The 14,008-nt window shown below is 43.9% G+C and overlaps 1 protein-coding gene across 1 annotated transcript; it reads right to left on the bottom strand.

Annotated features, from left to right (window-relative positions):
* Window positions 1-945: 945 nt before the first annotated feature.
* On the bottom strand, window positions 946-13,217 carry RDH11 (retinol dehydrogenase 11). The gene is made up of 7 exons (XM_006056173.4): window positions 12,949-13,217; window positions 10,792-10,910; window positions 9,168-9,323; window positions 7,648-7,752; window positions 6,272-6,481; window positions 4,486-4,681; window positions 946-2,741 (listed from the first exon to the last, which is right to left on the bottom strand). Exons 1-7 carry the CDS (start codon window positions 13,014-13,016, stop codon window positions 2,573-2,575), a joined length of 1,023 nt encoding a protein of 340 aa, XP_006056235.2. The 5' UTR covers window positions 13,017-13,217; the 3' UTR covers window positions 946-2,572.
* Window positions 13,218-14,008: the final 791 nt, after the last annotated feature.

The following is a 14,008-nucleotide window of genomic DNA, read 5'->3' as shown; positions in this document are numbered from 1 at the left end:
CCATGTGTTAACAGTTACAAAGCCTTTTCCTGCACTCTGTGGGTTTCCATGGTTAGTGGGGGGAAATTCCTGTTTCCGTTGATTATATGGTTTGCCTATGGAGTTCATTCTGAAATGTTTCCTTGGCAGCCCAATACTGAAGACTGCCCACACATTAAGATACATATGACTGTTCAGGGGGAAATGATTTGGTGATGTATATCTCCTTGGCCCTTATTTTTATTAGACTGAATTCACTGACCTTTGATTCAACAAACATTTGTTGAGCTCTCTGCGTAGCCAAGTCAGCAGTTGTTAGTAGCAGTGCACTGTGATAAGTCCCATGAAAGTGAAAAGTGTCAGTCGCTCAGTCGTATCCAGCTCTTTGTGACTCCATGGACTGCAGCCTGCCAGGCTCTTCTGTCCATGGGATTTCTTAGGCAAGGATACTGGAGTGGGTAGCCATTCCCTTCTCCAGGGGAATATTCTTGACCCAGGGATGGAACCCAAGTCTTCTGCATTGCAGGCGGATTCTTTATCACTGAGACACCAGTATTCATTGAGCATTCAGAGATAGCAAAGTCTGGGATTGTTAGTAGCAGTGGACTGTGATAAGCCCCATAGCATTGTGTTACAGAAGGGGCAGGTACAAAAAGGAAAGATTATAAATAGCCTGCGTTGGAAAAAGTGGTCTTTGAACAGTGTCATAAAAGATTAGTAGAAATGGGTGAATGAACAATCAAATTATCAACAACCCAAGTTAATAGCATTTGAATTGAGACTGCACTGTGGCAAACTCTGGGACAAATTATCCTCATGAATGAGGACGGATTGCATAACCATAGTAATGAAAAGTGTTTTCTTCTTTTGACTGTAATTAAACTTTCATTTAATTGCTTTCTTCTGTTGACTCAAATTAAATTTGCTTAATTATTACAGGTTTTATTCTGGTAAATAAAAACATGGTAAATCATCAAATTTTTTATTTGTCATTGACAGTTCAATATAAATTAAGTAAAATATTAATTCAGTTCTGTACTATTATCAAAAGTTTTCCAATTTTTCCATAAAATGACCATATCTAAATATATAGTTTAATGGTCAAAACAAGTTCAACAAAAGATTATTTACAAATATGAGAAGACTATGGTCCTATAACTCTTTTCTCCACCAAAGTGAACATGTAATTAGTCCAAGAAAATCACAAACTCTACTAAAAGAATGTACTCCAAACAAGTGATGGGACATGTTTGTGTTCCAATTTCTCAGACTTCCATTACTTTGGATAAACATTCTTCAAGTATACTATACAGCAGACATTTTAATCTTGTCATGGTAATATAAGGAAATGCCCTGAAAGAGTTTTAAAATGACCATAATTACCAATACCAGTCCTTAAGATAATTTTGCTGAATAAAGAAGTAGAGGGGGTGGGGGACCGTTTTTGCTTTTTCTGCCACATAGATTGACGGGAGCTTGTTAAAACAGTGCCTTATCATGCTTGAACACAAGGTAGTCACCCTCAATTCTTCTATGGCTGGATTTTACCATCTTTAGCTGTGCATTAAAAAAAAAAACACACACACACCCTTTTCTAGCCCCTTCATTGCCTTTGCATGCATTACCTTCCAAGATTCTTGTCTTTTTTGGACTTCTTCCCTGCTACCCATGTGCTTCTTGGGTAGAGTTTATTTCCTGTTTGTATCAAAGACTGAATGACACAGGTCTGCTCTGTCTCTGATTATTTATCTGCACTAGGGTCCAGTTTAATACTGTTCCTTTGTGACTATTTTGAATACTCCCAACTGCTTAAAAACACAAGAACACACACAAAGATATACTCAGGGACAATCATTAAATAGTCTTCCTCTTCTGGTTTTCTAAGAGAAACTAAGGCACAAAGAGGAAGCCTCCATGAATTAGGGTCAGTAAGTGAAGTCAAGTGGCCTATCTTTTCAAACTGCCTTTTCCACTAGCTTCTTGCTGATTTGAGAAACAGCAGAAAAATGAATGACAGTTTAAATTTGATGTTTATTTCTGCCTTTCCGCAAATCTCTGCCATCCAGTAAACTCCACCTTCTTAGAAAAGGAAGTTCTGTGATCTAGGCATGGCAAAGATAAAGCCATGCCACAATCCAGATTCAGTGAAGAGCTGAAAGAATTCAGATGTTGGTGCCATGGTGGTTTTCTTATGAGAAGAAGGACAAACCCTGCTCTTGAGCCAAGCCACTGGGACTCCGGAGTTTAGCTGAGGCTAAATCATGCCTCCCCTTGAAGGTAGTTTGGTTCGGAAGAACTACACTGTGGACAAAGAGGACAGAAACTAATCCAAAGTGCCATCAATCAACCCCTGCCACAGCTTAGGTTCCCCTGGGTAAGAGGCTTCAGAAGGAAAAAATGAGCTTGGAGGTCAACTGAGGGTCTACTTAGCCTATATTATCTCTAGTAATGGGCAGTAATAGGAGCAAAATAACCTGCAAATGCAAGGTGTTTGGATGAATCCGGCAGTGCACACTGGGCTTTTATCAGGCATCAAGCAGGCAAGTTGGAAGGTTTGCTTTGTGCTCAAGGTTTTGGCCATCCTGAAGGAGAATCATTTTGGCAGGGTGTGCTGAATAGTCTGCTTCAGGCTTCTCTTGGGTCCAGCTGCCATCATCAGCCAGTCCACAGGGATGCCCAGCAGGTCACAGCTGACATCCCACAGCCGCCTTGCTACCGTCTCATTACGAGCCTGTGCAGAGACCCATGCCACATGGCAGTCACTGGAAGGGAAAGAGAGAGGCTTAGAACACAGGGTTAAGAATGCAGTCTGCCCTCCGCCTGGCGTAAGGAACACGACAGAAAAATAACCCGGGGATGACATGTGCTCTGGGTGCTTCACGGGACCAGTGTTTATCCTATCTCTTCATTCTCCAGTCTTTACTCCAGAGAAAAATGGGGTCAGAACCATTTTGGAGCTCATAGACCACCTGGGATCAGAATGTTTATTTGATATATAATACATATCATTTAGTCTTTATATCCCCCTTGTGTGTGTGTGTATATATAAATATTTAATTATAATATCAGTGCCTGGCTGATACCTGTGTATGTCCATCTTGTTCAAATATGTCTGTAAGGTCAACTCTGTAAGATGCTGTATGGTGTCATGTGGCTGAGATACTACATTGCTCTTAGATGCTTGGAGCGATTAAAAAAGTGCTGCTTCTTTCTGCAGTGGACCTACAGTTATAACTGTAGGTTATAAAACTACAAAACTCAAAGAACAAGTAAAGTCAGCTTCATAACCAACAAAAGAAGGAAAAGATGATAGGAGAAAAGAAATGGTAACACGGGGACTTCCCTGGTGGTTCAGTGGTTAAGATACTGCCTTCCAACGAGGTGCAGGTTTGATCCCTGGTTGGAAAGTTAAGATCCCACATGCCTCATTGCCAAAAAAACCAAAACAAAAACAGAAGCAATATTGTAACAAATTCAAAATGACTGTTAAAATGGTCCACATTAAAAAAAAAAATTGTAAAAAAAGAAATGGTAATAAGGTCCCATCTGTTTCATATACGTTCTCTTCACTGTTGTAATTCCAATTATTTTAAGTCCCCATTAAATACAGGAGAGCTATCCCAACTCTTTACTGCCCAGAAAAGTTTCTCAAGAATAATTCTTTTACTCTTTTTTGTCTTCTCTGCATCTGGTACACAGCAGGGATTCAATGAAGGGTTATTTTTTAATGATTGACTAAAGGGAATCATGATCTTTGAAGTCGTGTGAGAAACAATTTTTAAGACTATACCATTTTGGGGGCTCCCCTGGTGGCACCACAGTAAAGGATCTGGCCTGCAAATGCAGGAGACACAGGCTCAATCCCTGGTCTGGGAAGATTCCACATGCTGCGGGGCAACTAACACCACGCGTCACAACTATTGAGCCTGTGTCCTAGAGCCCAGGAACCTCAACTATTGAGCTCACTTGCTGCAACAACTGAAGCCCGCTTGCCCCAGAGCCCGCAGACTCTGCAGCAAGAGAAGCCACTGCAAAGAGAAGCCCACGCACCGCAGCTAGAGAGTAGCCCCAGCTCGCTGAAACTAGAGAAAAGCCCTTGAAGCACAGCCTAAAATAAATAAAATTACTAAAAAAGAACACTATACTATTTCAGGACTTTCCTAGTGGTCCAGTGGTTAAGAAATCTGCCTGCCAATGGAGGTGACATGAGTTCTATCCCTGGTGCAGGAAAATCCCACTTGCTCCAGAGCAACTGAACCCATGTTTCACAAGTACTAAAGACCTCACGCCTGGAGGCTCCACAACAATGAGAAGCCCAGGCTTTGCAATGAAGAGTAGCCCTTGCTTGCCGCAACTGGAGAAAGCCTGTACATAGCAATGAAGATCCAGTGCAGCACCCCCAGAAATAAATAAATTTTTTTTTTTAAGGGTATAGTGTATCAGACAAATCCAAATAATTTCCTATAGGCAATAAAATTCCATCTTCAAAAACAGACACATTCGTACCTGAAATGGTTTCCGCTGAGAACTTCTAGACCCTCCGTTAAGGCACAGTATAGGCTGGTCTGGGCTCCCTGCTGTGGGGTCTTGATGAAGAAGGAGAAAATCCACCAGATCCATCTCATGAGGGCTGAGTGCCGAACCAGTTCAGAGTTGACTGTGCCAGGGTGCACAGAGTACACCGTGACACCAGAGCCTGATGCTAGGAAGCCATATGGAAAGAGGAAGACAGGACTTGATGATGCTGAATGGCCAAAGAGGGCAGGAGACATGAACGGACATTTGCCTGCTGTGGACTCTGCTCTCCTGATGCTGTCACAACCACTCCTCACAGTAATGTATATTTTCACTTCACAGATTACGATTCAGGCTGAGCGTGGCTATTAACTGTCAGGAAGCAGCAGAGCCAGGACCCGCTCAGAAGCACTTGACATTGTTGATCACTGCCTTTCTAAAGCTGCCTTTTCACTGGTGGTGGTAAATCTCCAGTACTATATGGAAAGATCTCTAAAATACGGTTAGAATTTCAGTTCCTTATGTATGGTATATACACAGTTAAATGCACAAGAAAATAATTGGAGAGGTGCAGGTCAAGTTGTTGACAGTGGTTTCTTGGGGCAGGCAGCGGAGGGGAAGCAAAAGAGGGACAGAGAAGAGTAAGTGAGGGGGCGGTTTTCATTTCTAACTCTGTATACTTCCATATTATTGGAACATTTTTTCACAGTGCAAATTATTCATGCATTACTAGATTCATTTTACATGGGACAGCTGGATAAAAACTTGCTAATTATTTCTCTCTCCTGTTGGATGTGAACCACTCCAACCCCAGCCCCTAATCCAGTGTGTAGAATAACATGGGCCCTGAATACGTGGCTATTGAATGGCTGAATGAATGACTCTTCATCATGCCCAGGTTTCTTTCTTTGCATCACAGCTTATTCCCACCTAATCCTCATCCATCAGGTGTCCTTAGTTGTGTATCCTCTGCTCTTATCTGATCCTCACAGCTGGACCCATCTCTGCACTTCTAGGCTCCCCCAGCACCCTGACCAGCTTTTGGTTGATTTTCACCACCCAGTTCCCCTGATCCATCTACAGCTGATAAAAGGATATCACGCTCTAGGCATAGACTTTCCTCCCCATCTCACAGCTGTTCATGTGGTTTGACACTCCTGTTCCAGTGATGAAGCGCCTGCGTCTGATTCCTTCTGCCTAATCTGCCTGCCTCAAGTCTAAGCACTTCTAATTATCCACATGGATTTCCTTACTCTTTATTGGAAATCCAGAGTAGACTGTGCTAAGGACCTCTGGTTGTGTCTGGAGACTCCCTTCCTCAAGCATACCTTTCCCTTTTATTTGAACCTTTGCTGTTAGAGAGACCCCTTCACCCGTTATAGTCCCAGGACCTGTTTTATCCTAGTGTTTGTAGCCAGTGCCAGTTTTGGTCCCTCCATTCTATCTAGAAGTCAAAAACCTTGACTTGCTCATGAGGCGTAAATTATCATAACAATAACCCATGAAGCAGTCCCACTTTACATACGAGGAATTAAGTCTTGGAAAGTTAAGCAACTTGCTGCAGGTCGTGCAGCTAGTAAATGCCAAAGCCAAGCTTTCAGAACTCCCCCATCACCTCCAACATTCATTTGTGGGCTATTTACTAAAACCATACCCAAGCAGAGCCATGAAAGCAGATGCTGTCTACAGATGGGCTCCAGAAAACAGCTCTGATTCCTGTGACTTTTAGCTACTTCCCATTGACTCATGTCTCCATACTCACTACTTTTAAGCCTACCTTTTAGCCTCCGAGCCAGTTCCTGGGTGAAGAGAATGTTGGCTAATTTGCTGTGACAATAGGCCAGACCTGATTGGTAGAACTTCTCGCCCTGCAGGTTATGGAAGTGGATCCTTCCCAGGAGATGTGCTAAGGAAGACACATTCACCACCCTCGATGGTGCTGATTCCTCCAGCTTTTCTAGCAACAGATGGGTCAGGAGGAAGTGACCTATGAGAAAAAGAATTAACCGATTTCAGAGCCAATGTGGGGGTAAAGGGAGTAGTGGTGAGCCAGGCTCCGCTATGGGAGACAGAGAATCCCATAATAAAGCTTTTTGCTTCATTAATTCATTATTAACTGCAGAACAAGTTCAATGAGAGTTTAGGGACATAGGAACAGCCAAAGACATGAGACATCCTTCTATGACAGAGGTCTAGATTATGTGAATATGAATTCCCCAGGCCAGAATACTGGAGTGGGTATCAGTTCCCTTTTCCAGGGGACCTTCCCAACCCAGGGATCAAACCCAGGTATCCTGCATTGCAGGCAGAGTCTTTACCAGCGGAGCTACCAGGGAAGCCCTCCTGAATACGAAATCATATCTTATTCCAACTTTGAATAACATCACTGTTGCAGGGAGGAAGCCAATTCTGACCCAGTGATGGAACTGTTTCTTTGATTTGCTCTTTGCTGCTTTTGTTATTAAAATCATACAGAACGGTTTGCCTCAGAGAATCCTGCCCCGCTGCCTGGCTGTTAAACTAAAAGTGCTTTTGTTTAGAACCCTGTCCATCTGTGGATGGCAGGAAGGGGGAAATTAACACATCCCATGCCTGAGGCTTGCCATTCCAGCAGGTGTTCGCAAGATTAATGGTCTTTTTACTTTGCTTCCTTACCTATCCCCATCTCTGATCTATAATAGAACCTGGCATCCAGACCCTGATAAGATGGTTACTTTGAGGTGCTAGCCTGCCATCTTCTCAGTCTGCCTGCTCCCTGATTAAAGTCTCTTCCTTGCCTCAACACCTCACCTCTCGGATTCATTGGCCTGCCGTGCAGTGAGCAGAGTAAGCTTGAACTCGGTAATAACTCTTTAAGAGCCTATGGCCTCCATTTGATGCCTGCCACAAGGGTGGCTACAAAGAAAGCAGCATAGCACCCACTCCAATTAGGTTAAGTTAAACTGAATGTGGGACACAGATTAAAAAATGGAGGGAACCTCAAGGGAGCCTGAGCTTTCTGGCAGGACCACACTATTTATTAAATGAATATATTTATGGTCTGTTATGGCCCAGAGGTCCATTCACACCACAAAGAAAGCGCCATAAGACCCTAAGTTCTCCAATGAGAATTTAACTTTCCCTTTAGCTTTGTGATGAGACAAGATTTCTTACCTAAGTGGTTGACTCCCATATGCATCTCAAAGCCATCTGCTGTTTTGGAGTAGGGACACATCATCACTCCTGCGTTGTTGATCAAAATGTGGAGATGCTTTTCCTCTGCGGGGAAGAGGAGACGCAGTGTGCACGTGGCCAGCCACGGCTATTACATCTTCGAAATCTGTTCCACACCCACGCTTTGAAAAGGGGATGCATGGCTTCAACCTTCCCTCTATCTTCCCTTCATATTTATTTTGTATTGTTTTTCATTTTAAGATGCTAGTTGAATCCTACATACTCTTACTACAGGGAAAAATTCCACATGACATGACCAAATGGCCTTTCCAATCTTTTCAATTCAGGATCTACTGACTCATTGCTTTTGGGAAGTGTTCTATCTCTCCCAATAGAAAGACTTCCCCAGCTGAATGAGAAATTCCAAAACAAGAGAAAAACAGGATGTTTGGTACGCCTCCCTGCCACTTGGTTTCACGCCCCCAAAGAAACACTGGTTTCACCTCTGTTTCAACTGCCAACTCTCTTATGATTTCTTTTTTCATATCATTTGTAATTTTTGTCTAAAAGCATTATCAGTGGAAGTTGTTTTCCTTGGGAAGCCTAGATCCCTGGGTTATGAGGGAAAAAGTCTACAGAGTGCTCTTGGACTTGCTTTTGATGTGACACTACAGGATTTTATGTTAATTTCTCAGCTTAAGTTTCTTGCATCAGTTAGTGACATGAATGAAATCCCCCCGCCCCCATAAATGATGTCAGCCTGAAGTTCTAATTTCTTGCAGATGACCTTTTATTCATCCACCTCCTAGAGAGATGATAGGCTTCTTTGTCATATCCTTGAGCAGCTGGCCTAGGTTTTTTTTTTTCTAAGCCCCTGTACCATGGACCAGATGACTGTTTGTGGATCCCAGCCTGACGTGGAGCCTCAGGTACAGCAACCCAGCCCTCAACATCCTGAGGCCTCATCTCTTATCTCTATACGGATATGTGGACTCCAGACCTTAAAGCCCATATGGAGTTCTGGTACACATATGAGATTTTTGGCTTTAGTTCTTATGCACTACTATGACATTTTGGGGTGAATTTTATTTATTTATTTATTTTTGGCTCTGCTGGGTCTTCGCTGTTACGTGTAGGCTTTCTCTAGTTGTGGCAAGAGGGGGCTTCTCTCGTTGTGGAGAACAAGCTCTAGGAAGGTTCGGTTCACAGGCATAGTTGCCCCTAGGCATGCAGGATCCTCCTGGACCAGGGATCGAACCTGTGTCCCCTGCGTTGGCAGGTTGATTCCTAACCACTGGACCACTGAGGAAGTCTGCTGTGCCTTTTCAAAGTCACTTTTTTTCCTGCCTCTTGAGGATTTCCCTTTGTTACTCATGAGTTCCACTATGAATCCAAAAGTTTTTGGTTGTATCTTGTCTAGCATTTCTAGATGTCAGAGAGGGAGAGGAATCTTTTCCTTTTATCTAAGTCTTCCATGTTGATTGCAAGACCCACAGCATAGTCCCTAGTTGGACACCCACCTTCTAAGAAGTGCTTAGCAAAGGCTCGAATAGATTTAGTATCAGCCAAGTCCAGTTTCCGCACCAAGACTTGTTGGTTCCCTGTCATCATCTGGATTTCTCTGGCCACCAATTCCCCCTTTTGCACGTCCCGGCAAGCTAAATACACACGGGCTCCTGTCAATCAACATATAAGAGAGACGAACTGTTGGCTCTGTTTTGGAGTGAGCATCAAAGACTTAATTCTAATGTTAAATATTATTTTCTACTGTTTGTTTCTAAAAAGGGATTATCCCTGCTTCACAAAGAGGTATCTGATGAATAAATCAGGAAAGAAAAATAAATCAACACTTTTCATTATGTCCATTATATGTAGAACATGGACAACATTCAGACCAGCAGATCAGTGGGGCGCTTCAAATGTTCTTGAATTCCAAGCCTGGGAGGAAATAATGAAAATGGTCATCATGGCAAGGGATAAAATAGCAGTAGCAACAGGAGACCTAAACTGAAGTTTCTCCAAAGAAGACAGAGGGCCAACAGGCACATGAAAAGATGCTCAACACTGTTAATTATTAGAAATGCAAATCAAAACTACAATGAGATTATCACTTCACACTAGTCAGGATGGCCATTATTAAAAGTCTACAAACAACAAAAGCTAGAGAGGGTGTGGAGAACAGGGAACCCTTCCATGCTGTTGGTGGGAATATAAGTTGGTGCAGCCACTATAGAAAACAGTCCTCGGAAAACTAAAAAATAGAATTACCATATGAACCAGAAATCTACTCCTAGGCATATATTTTGACAAAACTATAATCCCAAAAGATACACGCACCTTTATTTCATAGCAGCACTATTCACAAAAGCCAAGACAAGGAAAAACCCAAATGTCCACTGACAGATGAATAGATAAAAAAGATATGGTACATATATACAATGGAATTCTACTCAGCCATAAAAAAGAATGAAATAATGCCGTTTGCAGCAACATGGATGGAACTAGAGATTATCATACTAAGTGAAGTTAAGTCAGAAGGGGAAAGACAAATACCATATATCACTTACATGTAGAATCTAAAATATGACACAAATGAAGCTGTCTGCAAAACAGAAACAGCCTCACAGACGCAAGAACAGACTTGTAGTTGCCAAGGTGGAGAAGGGAAGAGGTTGCATGGATTGGGAGTTAGGGGTTGGCAGATGAAAACTATCACATAAAGAATGGATAAACAACAAGGTCCTACTGTATAGCACAAGGAACTATATTCAATATCCTGAGATAAACCATAATGGAAAAGAATATAAAAAAGGATGTATAACTGAATCACTTTGCTGCACACAAAGTGATTAACACAAATAAACACAACATTGTAAAATCAACTATAAGGGTGTTAGTCATTCAGTTGTGTCTGACTCTTTGAGACCCCATGGACTGTAGACCGCCAGGCTCCTCTGTCCATGGGATTCTCCAGGCATGAATACTGGAGTGGGTAGCCATCCCCTTCTCCAGGGGATCTTCCTGGGTCTCCTGCATTGCAGGCAGATTCTTAACCACCTGAGCCACCAGGGAAACCCCAAGTCAACTATACTTAAAAAACAAACAAACAAGTAGCAGAAGGGAACTGAAAGCAGATAGACTTGCCTCTTCGAGCCAGCTCTTTGGCGGTCTCCTTCCCGATGCCTGTGTTGGCTCCAGTGACCACAGCCACTTTTCCAGGAAGCTGGATGGTTGATGTACAAACCCCGCTGGACAGCATCTTCCTGCAGACAGAGGAGTTATCAGTTCTTCATTTTCTTTGCCTTAGCCAGAGGCTCCTGTAACACCCCCTTATCTATACATCCCAAGGCTGACGGCTGTTTTCGTTCCTTCTACTGCTGTCCTTTTACAGACTGAAGGAGATTGGAGTAAACAAAACAAAAGTTTTCTGCTCTTAAGATTTTCTTGCTCAAATTTTTTGTGCTCTTGCTTAAGGACAGAAATGATTCTATTAAGGGCAACTTTAACTTTAGCTCCTTGCAGTACAAGAACTGGATGAATATTTGAGCTCCTGGTGGAGCTCTTCCTTGGGCTGAGGAAATCACAAGACTCAGCCTAGAAAAAGAAAGAACTGGTTCCCTGATGTTAATCGGTCCATAACTGGCACTTTATGGCCTTTATGGTTGAATAAAACAGCTTACCCAACAAAAAAGTTAAAAATTATGAAAGCTTGTCAACCTGGGACAAAATGAAAGGAATCACCCTCCCCCCTGCCCCCCAGCTCCCTACACATGAACACTTAAAAATAAGGCAAAACATGACTAAATAAATACAGAGTGGAACTTGAGATTCCAGTCCTGGTTTAATCAGTACAAGTCCTTCTTCCTAAGCAATACATTACTCTACTTCTCCAAAGGAATGAATGCATAAACAGGTATTGGGTCTTAGATTGTCCTTTACTCTGCAAAGCCTGGGGACTCAATTTAAAAGAATCAGTTGACTGGGATAAGCATTTTTTAATTTAAATGTTTCATTGAAAATTGCACAGCACACACTGCTAGCCACTCAAGTTCCTGCTTAGAACAAACAGGCCAATAAGGAAGCAAGGTGCCCACCAGCGGGTATTTTTCTCCTCAGACAATCCTCCCCGCTTAGTTTTCCCACGTCCACTCCGCTTCTCCTCCACAAGCACCCACGAGGACCTCAACCCAGCTGTTTCTTCTCCTTAACCAGCAGGAAGGAAAGAGACAACCATCTATGAAAGTCCAGCTCTGGTCCAGCCCCCCCGACCTAGCTTGGTAAGTTGGGAACATGACCCTTGGAGTATAACTTTGATTAGAAAAATCTCTTTGAGGTATGAGCAGTATTTTCAGTTCAGTCGCTCAGTCCTGTCCGACTGTTTGCGACCCCATGGACGCCAGGTTCAACTTTTCACTGAGATTCTGTGTGGATCAGAGGATGCTGTAACGGAAAAGAGAGAAAAAGGAGCGTATTCATCCGAGTATCGCACTCGTGTGAGCTTCTAGAGGTGGGAGCGCGGCGAGTTCAGAGGAGGAACAACAAAATGGGAGAATCGGCTCGATCGAGAAGAGGAATGAGGAAGGAAGGAGTGAATGTGTAAGAAACGGCAGAGAGTGATGTAGCGCGCCTTCCAGTTCCAGTCGGACCTTGACTGCATTTCCCTTCCACCCTACCCAATCCCTACCGAGGGAAGAAGTGTTCTCTGCAGTCACAGGTCCACCGTCACTACTGGTGACTTACTCAGAACCAATCAGCAGGCTGCCTGTCCGGCAACTCGCTGCTGATTCTCTGGGGGCACTAAGCCAGCCATTGGCTGATTATCACCTGGTGCAGAGACCACGACCCTCAACCTCTCCTCCTCACCCCAAAACCCCAGGGCAAGACTCGGGACCGCCCTCCCCCACGCCGCCCCACCCCTTACTTCTGCTGCTAAGGCATGTTAGAAGACAAGAGTGATGAAACCCTTTCATCCTTTACAGCATCTGCCCAGAGGAAAAGCCAATCCAACAGCAACAAGAGAGCAAACAGTGGGGCTGCAGATGTCACGACTGGCATCGAGGAAACAAAGAAGGATGCTCCAGACTGCAGCCTCTTCCCACGACCTGGGGGTCTCCTGATCTCGCCCTCCTCTCCCCGGGCAGCTCGACCTCCTCCGACGCACCGAACATCCCCTACCTGGAGACCCGCAGGGAGTTTTCCTGTCCTCCTTTTGAAGCTCAGAGCTTCGATGAGGATGTATGTCTCCCCTCGCCCCGCGCCCCGCAGATTTCTCTAAGAGGAAGGCAGTACATTTGCACAGACCTGATTTGGGGTGCAGCGATGTACAGGAGAAAGGGGAGAAGGAGGAGCAGGAGCAGGACCCCAACCATCTCGCCCGGAGGCAGGTGCGGCTGCCGCAGCAGCAACGAGAAGCCCCAACTGTGCTCGCCGACTGCGGCCTCGCCTCCAAGACACGCCCTGGTAAACTACGACAACCCGGGGAGTAGAGCCTTCTGGGAAATGTAGTCCGAAGCTTGGCATGAGGGCTCATAATTCCCAGACTCGGAGAGAAGCTGTACCTTGCCCCAGATACGCAAGGACTCCCCAACCGGCTAGGATCTAGGACCTTTGGGACCATCCAACCCATGGCCCCTCTGGCCACCGTGAAATCTCCCCAGTCCTCTCTACCCTGAGCCCAAGTCCAGACCCTGGTTCAGGTTTCCCTAATTATGGTTAGTCGGTTACCGCATGTTTCTTCTAGAGGTCAAATATTGGCGTCAGGAAAATGTTCTAATAAGGCTGATTACACGGGAGAGGGGCGGTTGGAGTCTGACAGTTGCAGGGAGGTGGGGGGTGGGCAGAAATTCTTTAGGGATTCCTTCACCCAAAGGAGCAGAAGCAACCCGTCCCTGAAGACATTACAGGAGAATCACTTCGTGTCTTTTGAATTATAATGAAATAAAAACATATCATGAAATAGAAAGTATAATTTTCCTGGTGTTTGAGTGTTAACTGAAGATAGAATATAGTTCTCTTGAAGACTTGGGTTATTTTAACCCCCAGGGTAGCAGTGGATTTCTCAGATTAGCACAATTGGTTTTGCCTACTTGGCAAAGTACTTAATCCTGTCTTGCATAAAGCCGTGGAAATTCTCTGGGAACAAGCAGGTTCCCTGATCAGTCACTCCTTTTAGCTCTGCCATCTGAGGACTTTCTTGTTTCCAGAGAATGAATGTTTTTCAGATGGGAAATGTTTTAAGTCATCATCTGTCTGTGATTCCTGACTGCACTGAGTAATGTATTCTGGTTCTTCTGGACAATTCATTTCCATTTGATTGAAAGACACATGTTCCAGGCTCAGTTTAAGCCAGTGTATTTTACAG

This window comes from Bubalus bubalis, chromosome 11, assembly GCF_019923935.1.
Source record: "Bubalus bubalis isolate 160015118507 breed Murrah chromosome 11, NDDB_SH_1, whole genome shotgun sequence".
In the NCBI taxonomy this organism is placed as follows: Eukaryota; Metazoa; Chordata; class Mammalia; order Artiodactyla; family Bovidae; genus Bubalus; species Bubalus bubalis.
This window is presented reverse-complemented; position numbering and strand designations above follow the sequence as displayed.

Bases quoted from the DNA above. Each gene is read 5' to 3' on its own strand.
- RDH11 (XM_006056173.4), bottom strand. From the start codon at position 13,016: ATGGTTGGGGTCCTGCTCCTGCTCCTCCTTCTCCCCTTTCTCCTGTAC. The intron at 10,911-12,948 runs GTCTGTGCAAAT...CTCTGTCTGCAG, and splicing joins ATCGCTGCACCCCAAATCAG to GAAGATGCTGTCCAGCGGGG. The intron at 4,682-6,271 runs GTAGGCTTAAAA...ATGGCTTCCTAG, and splicing joins ACTGGCTCGGAGGCTAAAAG to CATCAGGCTCTGGTGTCACG.